The sequence below is a fragment of the Pelophylax lessonae genome (assembly GCF_965119305.1).
Source record: "Pelophylax lessonae genome assembly, chromosome: 3".
NCBI lineage: Eukaryota > Metazoa > Chordata > Amphibia > Anura > Ranidae > Pelophylax > Pelophylax lessonae.
The window spans coordinates 430,998,872-431,017,726 of NC_138770.1; the positions used below are offsets into that span (position 1 = coordinate 430,998,872).

Below are 18,855 nucleotides of genomic sequence, written 5' to 3' on the forward strand. Positions count from 1 at the left end.
AGTGAGAGGAGAGTGGGGTTTGCAAAGCTAAGAAGAAGGTTAAGATGTCTTAGTGCTATATGACCAGTGGCGGCTGGTGCTCAAAATTTTTTGGGGGGTGCAAACAGAAAAATGTAATAGGCATTGCTTTGCGGCAAAAAACACTGTAAAAAATTGCGTGACTTTGAGGTCGCAAAAGTGTGAAAGGGGCCTTTTGTAATTAAGGTATAGTGTGCCCCCTTTCAATGCAGAGAGACCAGCGTGCCCCCTTTCAATGCAGAGAGACCAGCGTGCCCCCTTTCAATGCACAGTGACCAGCGTGCCCCCTATCAATGCACAGTGACCAGCGTGCCCTCTTACAATGCAGTGACCAGTGTACATGCCCCCTTCAATGCAGAGATCAGCGTACATGCCCCCAATGCAGAGACCAGCATACATGCCCCCTTCAATGCAGAGATCAGCGTACATGCCCCCAATGCAGAGACCAGCATACATGCCCCCTTCAATGCAGAGATCAGCGTACATGCCCCCAATGCAGAGACCAGCATACATGCCCCCTTCAATGCAGAGATCAGCGTACATGCCCCCAATGCAGTGACCAGCGCACATGCCCACAATGCAGTGACCAGCGTGCATGCCCCCTTCAATGCAGTGACCAGCATACATGCCCCCAATGCAGTGACCAGCGTGCATGCCCCCTTCAATGCAGTGACTAGCATACATGCCCCCAATGTAGTGACCAGCATACATGCCCCCAATGCAGTGACCAGCATACATGCCCCCAATGCAGTGACCAGCGTACGTGCCCCCAATGTAGTGACCAGTATACATGCCCCCAATGCAGTGACCAGTATACATGTCCCCAATGCAGAGATCAGCGTGCGTGCCTCCAATGCAGTGACCAGCATACATGTCCCCAATGCAGAGATCAGCGTGCGTGCCTCCATTGCAGTGACCAGCATACATGCCCCCAATGCAGTGACCAGTGTGCGTGCCCCCAATGTAGTGACCAGTATACATGCCTCCAATGCAGTGACCAGTATACATGCCCCCAATGCAGTGACCAGTATACATGCAGCCAATGCAGTGACCAGCATACATGCCCCCAATGCAGTGACCAGTATACATGTCCCCAATGCAGAGATCAGCATGCGTGCCTCCAATGCAGTGACCAGTATACATGCCCCCAATGCAGTGACCAGTATACATGTCCCCAATGCAGAGATCAGTGTGCGTGCCCCCTTACTTACCTGGAGCAGCAGCGGCGGTGATCGGCTCCTCCTTAGTCCCCCGTACGGCTTCTTCTGCTCGGTCCCGGCACGTCTCCTCTAGTCCTTCCGGTCCCGCCTCCTCCTCGGCCAATGGCATGGGGTTTGCCTTGCGGCCAATCAGGAAGCGCGTATCGGACACACTTCCTGATTGGCCAGGAGGAGGATCGGTGTGACAATAGCGAATTTTCATTCGCTATTGTCACACAATGGGTGGGCTCGGAACGCACTGCTCTGTGCCCCGGGTCCACCCTTTGCATCTCCCTATTAGAGCCTCTGGCTCTAATCAGGTGATGAAAAAAAAAATCCCCATTGAACTCCATGCGTCCGGCGCCCCTGCATACAGATTAGGGGGCCGGACGCATGGATGGGGGGGCGGCGCCCCTGCGCCCCTAGCGAGCCAGCCGCCACTGTACATGACCAACCTATCTGTGCAGAGTCGGTATATATCCCTGTGTGCAAGGGTATGGTGGTTGTCAATGAACACAGAATGTGGCTTTGTTTGTGTTTGATATGTGTGATGCATAATGTTATTATTCAAATTGTGTTAAGAAACCTATATTCTGAAAGCATGCCTTTTTTTAAAACACATACAGGTAAGATAGTCCGTTCTTCATCCAGATATTGGAACTCTTGAAAATTGAAATCAAATTCATTGTCATAAGCAAGTAACTTCTGCTCAACTCCTTTCCTGAAATGGCGAGTTCGGAGGACATGACCAGCTTGATGAGCATGTAGAAGAACAGCAAATACATGGATGCCATCTGGCTTTTCATAGTTCAGAGCCTAGCAAAAACAAATAACAAAAAAAAATTATATTATTGTACAGATGTCCTAATTAAGAAAAAGTTTGCTTACATTACTCTGATAAATGTGGTTATGAGTAATATGATGTAAAAGCCTTTTTTCTAAATCACATGTTCTTAAGAACACTAAATGTCAAAGGAAAAAAACATTTGTTGCTGTCAGAAAAACACATTTTACGTCTATGACATATCTGGTACAAGAGGAATGGAGAAAATTATCAGCTTCTTGATTTGACCACAAAGGTTTTTGTTTCTTTGGTTCAAAACACAACATTTTTAGTATATTAGAAATGTTTCTGCGAGGGTTATTGTCTACAATCTTTTAGAAAACTATGCCTACAATATGGTTATATTTATGAGTGGTAATATGCTTTTTTATATATTTAGTGGAAAATGTACCATAGTCATGTAAAAATTAATTAACTTCACAAGATTCCATCATTGTTTGAACTGTTAATGTCTTCAATTGCATGAGAGTCTGGTGTTACAGCATTCTTTCCAACACTGTTGTCTGGGAAAACCACAGTCTATTGGCTGAAAAAAAAGCCAACCCAATCAATAGACATTCATTTTCATTCAAAGAAAACTCAACATGTAATCCTAATGAAATTGCTAGGACAGCACAATTATAAAAGTTCCCACAAAACAGGGTTGTGCAGATTGGCTAAGGAGCAGATGTAATTCACTTTAGAAATGCACCTCGATATTCCACATATGTGTATGCGTAACCATTTTTTACAGCTCTAGCTATTTGGCATCTAGACTGAGCATTAATTCATGAATAGAAAATAAAAGTATTTGCATTGTGATGGAATACATAGACAAACAACCAGACTTTTCACCAAGCAGATTTGATATTGAAAAGTCTATGAACAAACACAGAGTCTATTTCACCCTCAAAAAAGGACAGCTGTCATCAGATTCAGTCATTTTAGCTATGTATAGGCTATTTTGATTAACCCATTTTTTAATTGCTAAAACAAATTCTGTTAAACAATTTGATTAGTAATGTGGCAGTCAGTAAACACACCTCTTCCAAACATTCCACAGTGCAGTGTCCTTCGGAGCTGAATGCAGGCATACCTGGTGGGATCATATGATATAGGCTAACCCAAATGCCTGCCTCTAAAACACCAGCATCATATTGTCTCGTGTGTGGAGTATAAAAGAATTTAAGTCCTGAGTTATCAATTAAACCTTTCAAAACAAGAAAAAGATATGGTTAAGGAATACAAAAACAGTTAAATTATTCTGTATATTTTAGTATGAAATGGACATAATCCAGTCCAGTTAACACTAAAATTACATCTTGCTTTGTAAATTAGCCTTTATTTAAGTTCAGGAGTACAAATTACTTATTTTAAAGTATACTTAATAATTATAAGATATTACATGTAAATAACGAAATACTAACCATTTGCAGTTGGCATTTGGTGAATATGAAAGATAGCTGATTTCTTACTAAGCTGTGAATACTGGATATCAAATTACACATTTACAAAGACAGGCACAAAGGTCAAAGGAGCCTAAGGCCAGCCATACAGAGTGCAAATTTCTTGCAGGAAAGAAATTTAAATTTGTACAATTCCCCTATCGACACAGACAGTGTTGATGCAGGAATCCCTTTTGCCGGTCCATTGTCTGCTCTCGGCAAGGGGGCGGGCGGGGAACCCCGTCCCCGGAGGGAGAAGATAGTGATTATTGTTTGTGGCTATAGCAGCTGCTAGCAAATATCGCAAGAGAATCTAGCAGGCAGGTTGTACCCAAGTTGATTGATCGATCAACTTGGTACATTCAGTCTGCCCATTAATGATTCCAATTTTGGCCAGTTCCTGCTGAAATTCAAACCATGTATTACCAACCTAACACTGCTTTTCTCCTTTCCTGGCGCTTCTGCTTCCACTCCGCCTCCCTTCTGCTTCATGAAGTACTCTCTGGGCTTGCCCTCTCCTCCCTTGGGGTTCCTGATGGGAAGATGGGTGGCTATAGAGTTGGATAGGCTCCTTTGTGGCATCAGGCCTGTGTGTTGTGCAGCGCCACACTTCCAGGGCCAGCTACCCCTCTTCTGGGAGGGCATGGAGCCATAGAGATCCTTGACAACATCCACCACCTTCACATCACTTTTTGAGTGCAGGAGAGTCTTTTTTCCTGGCGAAGACAGTGTCTGTCTGGATTTTCTTTTTCCAAAATCGTTTTATTTAAATTATTTTCATACAAGGAATAGCCATTTATCAATCACACAGTACAAAGTTGTGGTTTGCAGCAAAATTGTGATATGAGGTATTCAGTGTACAATGTAAATCATAAGTCTTAAAGTTACAGATGGATGCCATGACAGATACAAAGGAGTAGCAGACAAATATTGAGTAACAAAGCATCAAATGTGTAGTGCCTTCTTCGGTAACTGAACAGTAAAGGATATAGATAAATTGAAGGAAGGAATTGAAGAACAAGGCAAGAGGAGAGGAGAGGTCAGGGCATCACAATTCTCACTCCTGGAAGAGGGGGGGGTGCGTATTGAAAGGCAGGGGAGGGAGTATTAAAATAACAATGGTGGCCAATGTGATGTACCCAGGAGGTGAATGTGTGCCATTAAAGTATGGGAGAGGGAAAGAAAGAAATTAAAAAAAAGAAGGAGGCAAAGGAGGAGAGGAGAAGGGAGGCAAGGAAGGGATAGTGGGAGAGGAAATTCCTGTCGGGATTTTTTTATCTTCTAAAACATGCAGCAATCTCAGAATTTGTTCCGGGCTTCCTATTAGACAATTCTTGTTGCATGTTTGTATGATAAGGATTTTATACAGACTAACAAAAGTATACTGCTTGCAGTTACTGGTTAAGCAGAGGGTGAGGTAGCCAGAGAGGGATGCATCATAACTAGAAAGTGAGGTAGCTGCAAATGCATGGGCTGTCACCAAAGGGTTTGGTATCTAGGAAGGAATGCGCATGACTTGTGGATCATATTCCTTCCTCTCTTCTTTCCAAACAGTTTTCTTCTTCAGCCTGTTCCATGTGGCGCATGCAGCACCAGTGAAAGTATGCGAGTTTTGCTTAGGTTACCAGTTGTGACTCTGCTCCACAGCATCCTCTTCACCTACCCTTTTTGGCATTATACGCTCCTTATTTCAGCAGTGGCTGCATTGTGGGGCGCACCTTCCTCTCTTGGAAGCCTGAGACTGCTGTTGCAGTGAGAAATTCTGGGCTACAAGGAGAGGAAGGTAAGTCTAACATCCAAAAGAGTGCCCCTGGGGCAACAGTGGCATAGTGTGAGAGTTGAGAAAGATAGTCTGCATAGAAACTACAGTATATGTAACTTTTTCCAGTGTGGGCTTTGTTTCCAGCCACTCTCCTTTTAATACTATAGGATAATGAAAATAATATCAAGTATAAATTTATGAATTTCTAAAAAAGAAACATAAACTTTTCCAAAAATGCTATAGTTTCCATTTAAAGGCTATGTCTACCCAAAGATAATATTTTAGTATTAGATGATTGTTCACACATTGATGAATGCAGGAATTCATTATATTTCCCCACGTGATCACCTCACAGTGAGCCCATTACATAAAAATCCCAATCTTCTGGCTCTAGCTAAATTCTCTCATTATTCGTTTATTTTACATTATGTTGAATTTTTATGGTGCAGCTGTTTAAGAATTTTCAAAGAAAATCTTTATGATAAAAGACATCAATAGAAAATGAAGCTTCCCAAGATTAAAGGACCAGTTATTTTTATTCAGCTTTAAAGTCAAATAGTTAAGAGTCTGTTATTTTATGCATTTTGAATTTCTGTTTTTACTATATATATACATCCTTTGTTTTACAAACAATACAGGACAAAGCATCCCAAACCACTATGGGTTAGTTAACAAGACAGGACTACAGAGACAAGGAGAACTCACTGCTCCAGGTGAATCAGGAAGCCTGGTAATATACAGGTGCACGCCTTGGCTCGCCTCCGCAGACAATCAATGTAGAAGAAATGGCTGCACTCCAAGTATAATCAAGATTCAGGTTTATTGACCAAACATCCCAATGCGGCAAACAACAGGTAGACATGTTTCACATACCTAATGATTAAGCACACATACTAGTGTGTGAAACGCGTCTACCTGTTGTTTGCCACATTGGGATGTTCGGTCAATAAACCTGAATCTTGATTATACTTGGAGTGCAGCAATTTCTTCTACATTGAACAAGACAGGACTGCAGAAGCTACAAGCCGTTTAGCTTACTATGTCTGACTGAGGTTACTTGTGTGTGTAAATGTCAGCTTGAGTTCACCAGTCTTTTTGCTGCCAGTTTCAAAATGAATTAATTTTTTTCTTAAAATGGTACATTTTCTAATTTTAAACATTTGATATGTTATCTATTTCCCATTGTGAATAATATATGGGTGTATGAGATTTGCAAATCATTGCATTCTGTTTTTATGTAGATTTTACACAGTATTCCAACTTTTTTGGAATCAAGGTTGTAAAATGTTCTATTTACTACAGTGGCTAGCAGGGCAATCTTTTTGATCTTATCAATAAATGCAATCAGCACCAAAAGAATGTTTACTATTTAAATGTAATATCTTTCAGAAATTAATGAGTTCATATTTGACAATATGTTTTTGGAATGCATGCCATGTTGGTGCAAGGATGTAATCACTAGTAAGTTTAAATGTTTTAAGATAAAATTCCTTTCTGAGTGCAGATTCCACAAAGTACATGCTTTAACCTTTCTTAGCCTAAATATTGTCTTCTGGAAGCACAGATCCCTGATTGTGCTCTTTTAGTAGATCCTAACTGCTCCAATTTTGGAGTTAAGCCATACCCCTGTAACTAAGCCCTGTCAGCTGCCTACCCCATTGTCCAATCAGAGCATCTTTGTGACCAGCAACAACATACTCTGACTAGAGAGTGGCATAGTAGATGTGAGAGATGAGCTCCCAATTGAACTACATATGTTTGAACTGAACTTTGCTTGTTCAGTCATTCATCTAAATGGTGGACTTTCAGCCCTGACAGGACTTTCAGCGCCTTGACAGGAGCTTCATTGTAGGAAGGGGGGGGGGGGGGGTTCTTTTGCTACTGCACATGACAGCTTCCTTCTTCCTGTCAATGGTTTTTAAGGAATTAGCAGGAGCCGACACCTGCTGTGACATTAGCAACCAGTGACAGCATTTGGCCAATAGAATATTTTTGGAATCCCCAGCCATGTAAACAAAGGAACCAGGGAGAATAAAAAAAAAAATTGGATGTTCCCCTGGGTCCTTCAGATCTGGTATGAAGTTTAAAGGGGACACCACACAAATAAAAGAACAAATGACATATGGTCCCACCAAATTCTATAGTAGACCCTTTGAGCCTGGTATAGATTTTAGGGGAAATTGTCAATCACATCCTCAAGCGATGTAGATCTGCACCAATCAAGATGCACAAAGCGGACCAACCCATTAAAAGAACAAAAATGTGAACATATGTCTACTTCCCTCAACCAAATGACGGTCCTGGTGGATGACAGATGATATAAACAAAGGGGAAAAGTGTCCTGAGTGACATTATTGACCAAATATGAACATGACCATATTTTGTCAATGACAGCATGGGGATCCCTGTAAAAAGTATTGGTGTTTTCAATGTCATCCTTGAAGTTGCATAAAAAAGGACTTTAGCACCACTGTACCCTACTTATTTTAATTTTTTTTTTGTTGCATTGTTACATGTCCAACAGAGCAGGGCCCAGTTCCCATTGACCTTTGTTTGTCAATCCCTTTCCTATTGGCTTTGAAAATGGCCAGAATTGACTTTTAAGATTCGTCCCCCATTGACTTCAAGAGAGTTTGGATTTATGTTTGCAGTCATCACTAGCTACTTATTGAAATACAGTTTGATGCAGCAAGTATGTCTTCTAGATCCTTTCTTCAGCAAAATAAAAGGCCTTTACCTCAGCAACAATTCTATTTTCACAAAAATAATGTATACATACTAAATACATATTGTATATTAGTATTCGGAAATTAAATTATGACATTTTTGTTTTAGTGTGTAGATAGTGTCCTATACTCTTATAAAACTGGTAGTTTTTGGGGTGGTTTGGAGGGCTTTTTAGATGATTGTATATATTATTAATAAATATGTTTGAATTTTGATAATATCTTATTTTTTATATCTTTTCTTCTCATTGTTAGTTTGGTTATGTTACCATATACAGTACCTAATTATGGATCCTCTAGGCTACCCACTAAACACAAATCTCTTGTAATCCTTCTTAACATGCCTCCGAGGAACAAGACTCGAAGTATGATGTCCTGAACAAGCTCCAACTTACACTTGTTTATGTTACTCATTATCTAAAAATGTCTCACTTCAACCTTTCAACCTATTCATGTGATGGGTTCATAATATGCTATCCTATTATGACAAGCACCACTTCATTACAATGGTAGAGAATCCTTGTTATTTTAACTGCTGAATACCCATAACATACTTAAAATGGAATTTCAGGCAACAAAATAAAATTTTGTATTCCTTTCTATGTTACAAGTAATCACCTTTCCTATTATACTCTGTTCTCATTTATTCCTGCACAGTTCAGAAGTACTTTGTTATCCTGCCATTCTGCACCACTACTGTGAGTTTCTGCTCTCAGACCAAATACTTTTGTTATTGGGATTACTGAAATAGGCATATAAATGTAATTAGATGCCAGTGGACTTTTCCATGTTTTTAAGCTTTACAACCCGCTTTACCCATATTTCTGTACTGGAGAATCTCAAATACAAATATACAATGCATTACTTACTACTTGACACAAACAAAGCAATTACCAAAATGCAGCCACTTAGGTTAGGAGTTTTGGATATAACTCACTTTTGAAACAATACTAATTTTCCTTATAATATAATAAATGTTTGCTTTTGGGTGTAATGATTCTTCCAAAGCACTAGAACAGGCAAGAAGAAACTGCAAGAGCAGTTAATGGTGGTAGGTTTAATTCTTTAGGAGGGAGGAGTGGGTGACAAATAAAAGATAAATCTATAATAGTAGGGGTTTTATAGTCATTTGTAATCCAAAACTAGTTAATTTTAATGAAAATAACCCAGTCCACCTGTTGTGCAGAATACCTTCTCAGACAGTAAACTGGCTGAAGGCGGGGCTGCAGTTAGAAACCACGGGGCCCCATACAGCCAGCCTGAGAGCACCCCCCAAATAAACACAGTTTACTATGCTTTATTTATGAATGATTGGTACCAATCACGCATTGTGTTCATTCATCTGACATATTTACCAGACTCTTCCTCCACTCTCCATCCTCAGGGATCCTATTGTGTGCTTACATACAGCTGCGGGCAGAAAGGAGAGAAGGGAAGCCGACAGCACCTCAGGGGGACTTGACAGCAGGGGAAAATGTTTGTTTACAGTGAGGGTGATCGGTGTGGGGGGGGGGGGCATTACTGTAACTGATTTCCTTTATGTCTCTCACTGAAGCAGCTGAAAGCTGATGTGTGGGAGAGGAGAAGAAGTCTCCTCAAATGCTAGAACTGATCCCCTGTATGGCCCTCTTTGCAGCAGCTAAAAGCCGATGTGAGGGAGAGGAGAAGAAGTCGGCTTTCAGCTGCTGCAGAGAGGGCCATACAGGGGATCAGTTTTAGCAATTGCCCCCCCCCCCTGCCTTGCTTATCATCCCCCCTGCCCACATCCAATTCACTCTGCTGCCTGGGCCCCCCCATACAGAAGAGCCCGTGGTACCCCCTTATCCATGGCCCTGGCTGCAGGGCAAGCCAAAAGTTTCAGTACATACTGTGCAAGCCCTCTACTGTGGCTGTATGGCATGGCAATGCTAAGTTAGAAAATTAAGATGTTCCCTACCTCTAGGATGAATTTGAAACAGGCTTGATATACCACAATCCCATGTTAACAGCAAACCTGAACCTCATGCCTTGTGACAAAAAGAAACTTGTCAAAATTTGGTGTTTTATGTTGGTGGAAATAGACATTTTAAAGGCAGAAAGAAGCTCAGACAATAGGTCACCTACTCTATTTGTTCTGGTGACCTAATTACAGATTTCACCAAAACAGGGAGTAAGGAGATAAACCTCCAATGGGGATACCTGTACTGGTGACAACTGGCTCAGAGAAGATTTTCCTATTGGGTCACTGATACAAAACATGAAAAGAAATCTCGCCAAAAGTGAAACAGTCAGTAAAATGGTGAGCCTATGGATAAGAAACTATTGATTGTGACACACCAGGATTCCCTCACTTTGGAGGCATTTCCTACAACTTTATGTTTAGGCCATGGGACATGAAGACTAGGGAAATCTCCCCAATGGGACACAGATGGCAAAAAAAGATGCCAAAATGATTAAAAAAAAAAACATTTTACTGTGGGCAGGTGGATGGCCCATACAGGCACAATCCTGTATCAGTACCATGTACCTGTACGCAGGCAGTGTCTACTGGGTTCAGGGTGTGCGCATGTGTGCCCCTCGGCCGAATCCCGCTGTGATTAGACACAGCGGGATTTTGTCAACAGGTTTCAGCCAAAGATTAATGGCTGAGATCTGCTGATTTGCTGTCCAATCACAGCTCAGAGTCCTGTGTTGACAAACACACAGGGCTCTGTATACAGGGTTTCTTCTCTTTGCTCAGCAGGGAGAAGGAACAAACAGATATTTAGTAAAAAGCAGCACATATTACACACATCAACAATTGTTAGGCACACACTTAACCCTTTGATTACCCCGAGATGTCAACCCCTTCCCAGCCAGTGTCATTAGTACAGTGACAGTGTATACTATTATCTCTGATCACTGTATTAGTGTCACTAGAGATATCAGTGCCAGTTAGTCAGTTATTAAACCTCCCAGCCAGCATTAGTTTGTGTTAGATTGACTGATTGTTGTAAATGCCCCTGTCAATGGTAAAATGGTTTGTCTCAACTGCTACAGTACTTCTGCAGGACAGCTTGTTCTGATGAAAAACAACAGACTTACTGACTGGATCACCAGGTGATAATAAAAGAATGAAAGCCTAAAAAACAAAACAACTAATGCACCAATCATATCTAAAAAAAAAGGTAAGCTGCAATACAATAAATATTTTGCTTTTGGGTTTAAAGGAGATGTACAGCTAAGCTCGTTTGGCTGTACACCTCATATGGATCACAGGAGTGCAGTTCATTCTGCACTTCTGTGACCCGGAGAGCTGCTGACTGACAGTCTGCAGCTCTCTGCTCGGGAAGCTGTCAGAACCCAGCGATCGGTGGTGTTCGATCGCTCGGTTCTCATTGCAGAGGAGCCAGGGAACAGATGCAGCATTGCATTGATGCTGCATCCACTTAGGTAAGTATACATGGGGAAAACACTGAATCCCATACTTCTCTTTAAGGAGCAATTCCAGTCAGCAAATGAAACCAGTGAACACTACACTTGTTCTAGGTCATGAAGTTCACTCTGTTTAACCACTTTAAGATCGGAAGGATTTGCCCCCTTAATGACCAGGCCCTTTTTTGCGATTCGGCACTGCGTTACTTTAACGGACAATTGCGCGGTAGTGCGACGCTGTACCCAAATAAAATTGACGTCCTTTTTTTTTCCACAAATAGAGATTTCTTTTGGTGGTATTTCATCACCTGTGCAATTTTTATTTTTTGCGCTATAAACAAAAAAAAGCAACAATTTTGAAAAAAAAAAATATTTTTCACATTCTGCTATATGACATTCTCAAAAAAAAATTTCAAAATCAAATTTGTTTTAACATTTTAGGCCCGTTTGTTTTCTGCTACATATTTTTGGTAAACGCAATAAGTGTATTTTGATTGGTTTGCGCAAAAGTTATCGCGTCTACTAACTACGGGAAAAATGTATGTAATTTTTATTGTTTTTTTTTTAACTATTAAAGGTGACGATCTGCGATTTTTTGCGGGACTGCGACATTGCGGTGGACAGATCGGACCTCTAACTGACATTTTTGATTCCTTTGGGGGTACCAGTGACATTACTACAGTAATCAGTGCTAAAAATATGCACTGTTACTGTAATAATGACACTGGCAGGAAAGGGGTTAACCCTGTGGGTGATTAAGGGGTTAAATGTGAGCCTAGGGGAGTGATTCTAACTGTGGGGGGCGTGGCTTCTGAAATGACCATAGAGACATGTGATCCTATATAGAAGGATCACATGGGCTCTATGACCATTCCAAGGAGAAGAATGGTCGGCTGTGTTTACAACAGCCGGTCTTTCTTCTCTCTCAGCGGGGAGTGATCAGGGGTATCAGGCGGCAATCGGAGTCACCTGACATACGCATCGGCTTCCCTGCTGACGATCGGGGGCGGGAGCACGCCGCCGGCAGCGGCACGCGCTTGCCCCCTAGCTGCCACCAAGCAAACAACGTATCCATGTTTTGCCTGTACGAGCCACCCAGCCGCCCGTATATATATATAGTAAGCGGTTGGCAGGTGGTTAATTTGAGTTTTAATCTATTGCTGTCTCAACAACTTTGTTCGGGGTCAGGGCACATGAACGTGACTTTCACCAAACATTTACTGACTGTGAATCAACTGCAGTCATTTAACACACATGCAGTTGGAACATTCACCTGCAGTGAATGTTTAGCAAAGTTCAGATTTCGCTTTATTAATATGCCTCTTGGAGATGTAGCACCCTTGTCCTAACAGGGCTGCTAATAAATTTATATATAATCTAAAAAGTGTTGTGCAGTGTGAAAAAGGTATATATGAAATTGTGAACTATGTAAGATTAGTGTTGAGCGAACACGGACTGTATTATTCGTGTTCGTACCGAATAATTGGATTTTTTGTACCCGAACACGGACACGGACACTTTACTGTATGTTCGGGTAAAAATCCGTGTTCGGTCGTTTTATTTCCGGGTTTTGCATGCTTTGGCGCTCTTTTCATGGCGGGCTTTCAACAGCCAATCAACAATCGTTTAACTGGTGTGCCTTAAGCCATCCCAGCCATGCCTGCAAATGTCTCAGTAGCTGTGATTGGCCGTCTGAAGCATGTGACCAAGTCTTTATAAGTTCGAGGCAGCCGCAGCGGCGTCATTATGCTGCTTAGATTCAGGGACAGAGCACACATCAACGTGCTGGCTGCTGATTAGGGAAAGATAGGCAGGAAAAAACCATTTGTGTCCGGATAGAATTGAGGGACAGGTCGGAGTGTTTAGGCAGGGCGAGTTGTAGGCATTTTAGGGATAGAGTCTGCTGAATTATATAGGGTCAGTGTCTTCTACAAACTACAATCGATATTGCTGTGTGGGGGGTGGGGTGAATCTGCACTCAATCCTGATCTACGATCTCTTCTCAATCCTGTTAGGGACAGAGTCTGCTGAATTTTAGGGAAACTGTGTTCTACAAACTACAATCGATATTGCTGTGTGGGGGGTGGGGTGAATCTGCACTCAATCCTGATCTACGATCTCTTCTCAATCCTGTTAGGGACAGAGTCTGCTGAATTTTAGGGAAACTGTGTTCTACAAACTACAATCGATATTGCTGTGTGGGGGGTGGGGTGAATCTGCACTCAATCCTGATCTACGATCTCTTCTCAATCCTGTTAGGGACAGAGTCTGCTGAATTTTAGGGAAACTGTGTTCTACAAACTACAATCGATATTGCTGTGTGGTGTGGGATTGGAGATAGGCAGGTGTCAGTGATCCACATCCATTTTTCTGTGTGTGAGCTGCAGTGAACACAATCTTTTTGGGCTGCAGTGAACACAATCTTTTTGGGCTGCAGTGAACACAATCTTTTTGGGCTGCAGTGAACACAATCTTTTTGGGCTGCAGTGAACACAATCTTTTTGGGCTGCAGTGAACACAATCTTTTTGGGGTGCAGTGAACAAAATCTTTTTGGGGTGCAGTGAACACAATCCTTTTTGGTGTGCAGTGAACACAATCTTTGTGGGGTGCAGTGAACAAAATCCTTTGTGGGGTGCAGTGAACACAATCTTTTTGGGGTGCAGTGAACAAAATCCTTTTTGGGGTGCAGTGAACAACATCCTTTTTGGGGTGCAGTGAACACAATCTTTTTGGGGTGCAGTAAACAAAATCCTTTGTGGGGTGCAGTGAACACAATCTTTTTGGGGTGCAGTGAACACAATCTTTTTGGGGTGGAGTGAACAACATCCTTTTTGGGGTGCAGTGAACAAAATCCTTTTTGGGGTGCAGTGAACAAAATCATTTTTGGGGTGCAGTGAACACAATCTTTTTGGGGTGCAGTGAACACAATCTTTGTGGGGTGCAGTGAACACAATCTTTTTGGGGTGGAGTGAACAACATCCTTTTTGGGGTGCAGTGAACAAAATCCTTTTTGGGGTGCAGTGAACAACATCCTTTTTGGGGTGCAGTGAACACAATCTTTTTGGGGTGCAGTGAACACAATCTTTGTGGGGTACAGTGAACAGAATCTTTGTGGGGTGCAGTGAACACAATCTTTGGGGGGTACAGTGAACACAATCTTTGTGAGGTGCAGTGAACACAATCTTTGTGGGGTGCAGTGAACACAATCATTGTGGGGTGCAGTGAACTCAATCTTTGTGGGGTACAGTGAACACAATCTCATACTGAAGGTTTGAGGGTGCTGCCTGTTCCATACTCCCCCTACTCCTCATCTAGCCTTTTAGGGGTACAAACAATAGTAATTGGGGCCTAGTGTGGTTGTGTACGTGTGATATACATACACTTTTTTGGGATCATATTTTCTATTCCGCTATTTAATCAAAAACCTTTGGGGATCAGTTAAATTGGGGGATAGTCTGTGTTGGTACGTGTGAGAGAGATCCACCTTTCCAAGTTGTTGGGGTTCATCTCATACTTCTGAAGGTTTGAGGGTGCTGCCTGTTCCATACTCCCCCCTACTCCTAGCCTTTTAGGGGTACAAACAATAGTAATTGGGGCCTAGTGTGGTTGTGTACGTGTGATATACATACACTTTTTTGGGATCATATTTTCTATTCCGCTATTTAATCAAAAACCTCTGGGGATCAGTTAAATTGGGGGATAGTCTGTGTTGGTACGTGTGAGAGAGATCCACCTTTCCAAGTTGTTGGGGTTCATCTCATACTTCTGAAGGTTTGAGGGTGCTGCCTGTTCCATACTCCCCCTACTCCTAGCCTTTTAGGGGTACAAACAATAGTAATTGGGGCCTAGTGTGGTTGTGTACGTGTGATATACATACACTTTTTTGGGATCATATTTTCTATTCCGCTATTTAATCAAAAACCTCTGGGGATCAGTTAAATTGGGGGATAGTCTGTGTTGGTACGTGTGAGAGAGATCCACCTTTCCAAGTTGTTGGGGTTCATCTCATACTTCTGAAGGTTTGAGGGTGCTGCCTGTTCCATACTCCCCCCTACTCCTAGCCTTTTAGGGGTACAAACAATAGTAATTGGGGCCTAGTGTGGTTGTGTACGTGTGATATACATACACTTTTTTGGGATCATATTTTCTATTCCGCTATTTAATCAAAAACCTCTGGGGATCAGTTAAATTGGGGGATAGTCTGTGTTGGTACGTGTGAGAGAGATCCACCTTTCCAAGTTGTTGGGGTTCATCTCATACTTCTGAAGGTTTGAGGGTGCTGCCTGTTCCATACTCCCCCCTACTCCTAGCCTTTTAGGGGTACAAACAATAGTAATTGGGGCCTAGTGTGGTTGTGTACGTGTGATATACATACACTTTTTTGGGATCATATTTTCTATTCCGCTATTTAATCAAAAACCTCTGGGGATCAGTTAAATTGGGGGATAGTCTGTGTTGGTACGTGTGAGAGAGATCCACCTTTCCAAGTTGTTGGGGTTCATCTCATACTTCTGAAGGTTTGAGGGTGCTGCCTGTTCCATACTCCCCCTACTCCTAGCCTTTTAGGGGTACAAACAATAGTAATTGGGGCCTAGTGTGGTTGTGTACGTGTGATATACATACACTTTTTTGGGATCATATTTTCTATTCCGCTATTTAATCAAAAACCTCTGGGGATCAGTTAAATTGGGGGATAGTCTGTGTTGGTACGTGTGAGAGAGATCCACCTTTCCAAGTTGTTGGGGTTCATCTCATACTTCTGAAGGTTTGAGGGTGCTGCCTGTTCCATACTCCCCCTACTCCTAGCCTTTTAGGGGTACAAACAATAGTAATTGGGGCCTAGTGTGGTTGTGTACGTGTGATATACATACACTTTTTTGGGATCATATTTTCTATTCCGCTATTTAATCAAAAACCTCTGGGGATCAGTTAAATTGGGGGATAGTCTGTGTTGGTACGTGTGAGAGAGATCCACCTTTCCAAGTTGTTGGGGTTCATCTCATACTTCTGAAGGTTTGAGGGTGCTGCCTGTTCCATACTCCCCCCTACTCCTAGCCTTTTAGGGGTACAAACAATAGTAATTGGGGCCTAGTGTGGTTGTGTACGTGTGATATACATACACTTTTTTGGGATCATATTTTCTATTCCGCTATTTAATCAAAAACCTCTGGGGATCAGTTAAATTGGGGGATAGTCTGTGTTGGTACGTGTGAGAGAGATCCACCTTTCCAAGTTGTTGGGGTTCATCTCATACTTCTGAAGGTTTGAGGGTGCTGCCTGTTCCATACTCCCCCCTACTCCTAGCCTTTTAGGGGTACAAACAATAGTAATTGGGGCCTAGTGTGGTTGTGTACGTGTGATATACATACACTTTTTTGGGATCATATTTTCTATTCCGCTATTTAATCAAAAACCTCTGGGGATCAGTTAAATTGGGGGATAGTCTGTGTTGGTACGTGTGAGAGAGATCCACCTTTCCAAGTTGTTGGGGTTCATCTCATACTTCTGAAGGTTTGAGGGTGCTGCCTGTTCCATACTCCCCCTACTCCTAGCCTTTTAGGGGTACAAACAATAGTAATTGGGGCCTAGTGTGGTTGTGTACGTGTGATATACATACACTTTTTTGGGATCATATTTTCTATTCCGCTATTTAATCAAAAACCTCTGGGGATCAGTTAAATTGGGGGATAGTCTGTGTTGGTACGTGTGAGAGAGATCCACCTTTCCAAGTTGTTGGGGTTCATCTCATACTTCTGAAGGTTTGAGGGTGCTGCCTGTTCCATACTCCCCCCTACTCCTAGCCTTTTAGGGGTACAAACAATAGTAATTGGGGCCTAGTGTGGTTGTGTACGTGTGATATACATACACTTTTTTGGGATCATATTTTCTATTCCGCTATTTAATCAAAAACCTCTGGGGATCAGTTAAATTGGGGGATAGTCTGTGTTGGTACGTGTGAGAGAGATCCACCTTTCCAAGTTGTTGGGGTTCATCTCATACTTCTGAAGGTTTGAGGGTGCTGCCTGTTCCATACTCCCCCCTACTCCTAGCCTTTTAGGGGTACAAACAATAGTAATTGGGGCCTAGTGTGGTTGTGTACGTGTGATATACATACACTTTTTTGGGATCATATTTTCTATTCCGCTATTTAATCAAAAACCTCTGGGGATCAGTTAAATTGGGGGATAGTCTGTGTTGGTACGTGTGAGAGAGATCCACCTTTCCAAGTTGTTGGGGTTCATCTCATACTTCTGAAGGTTTGAGGGTGCTGCCTGTTCCATACTCCCCCTACTCCTAGCCTTTTAGGGGTACAAACAATAGTAATTGGGCCTAGTGTGGTTGTGTACGTGTGATATACATACACTTTTTTGGGATCATATTTTCTATTCCGCTATTTAATCAAAAACCTCTGGGGATCAGTTAAATTGGGGGATAGTCTGTGTTGGTACGTGTGAGAGAGATCCACCTTTCCAAGTTGTTGGGGTTCATCTCATACTTCTGAAGGTTTGAGGGTGCTGCCTGTTCCATACTCCCCCTACTCCTAGCCTTTTAGGGGTACAAACAATAGTAATTGGGGCCTAGTGTGGTTGTGTACGTGCGAGATACATACACTTTTTTTGATCATATTTCCTATTCCGCTATTCAATAAAAACCTTTGAGGATCAATTGAATTGCGGGATAGTCTGTGTCGGTACGTGTGAGAGAGATCCACCTTTCCAAGTTGTTGGGGTTCATCTCATACTTCTGAAGGTTTGAGGGTGCTGCCTCTTCCATACCCCCCCTACTCCTCATCTAGCCTTTTAGGGGTACAAACAATAGTAATTGGGGCCTAGTGTGGTTGTGTACGTGCGAGATACATACACTTTTTTTGATCATATTTCCTATTCCGCTATTCAATAAAAACCTTTGGGGATCAATTAAATTGCGGGATAGTCTGTGTCGGTACGTGTGAGATCCACCTTTCCAAGTTTTTGGGGTTCATCTCATACTTCTGAAGCTTTGAGGGTGCTGCCTGTTCCATACTCCTCCTCCTCCTCATCCATCCTTTTAGGTGTACAAACAATAGTAATTGGGGCCTAGTGTGCTTCTGTACGTGTGAGATACATACACATTTTTTGATCATATTTCCTATTCCGCTATTCAATAAAAACCTTTGGGGATCAATTAAATTGCGGAATAGTCTGTGTCGGTACGTGTGAGATCCACCTTTCCAAGTTTTTGGGGTTCATCTCATACTTCTGAAGCTTTGAGGGTGCTGCCTGTTCCATACTCCTCCTCCTCCTCATCCATCCTTTTAGGTGTACAAACAATAGTAATTGGGGCCTAGTGTGTTTCTGTACGTGCGAGATACATACACTTTTTTTGATCATATTTCCTATTCCGCTATTCAATAAAAACCTTTGGGGATCAATTAAATTGCGGGATAGTCTGTGTCGGTACGTGTGAGATCCACCTTTCCAAGTTTTTGGGGTTCATCTCATACTTCTG

At 42.2% G+C, this 18,855-nt stretch overlaps 1 protein-coding gene across 1 annotated transcript in view; it reads right to left on the minus strand.

Moving 5' to 3' along the window:
- MOXD1 (monooxygenase DBH like 1) overlaps positions 1–18,855 on the minus strand; it is a 106,166-nt gene that overhangs the window by 14,114 nt on the left and 73,197 nt on the right. The window contains exons 7-8 of the mRNA XM_082251985.1: positions 3,084–3,250; positions 1,842–2,033 (exon numbers count right to left, since the gene is read on the minus strand). Coding sequence (XP_082108111.1) covers positions 1,842–2,033; positions 3,084–3,250 — 359 coding nt within the window. The remainder of the gene's footprint in view (positions 1–1,841; positions 2,034–3,083; positions 3,251–18,855) is intronic.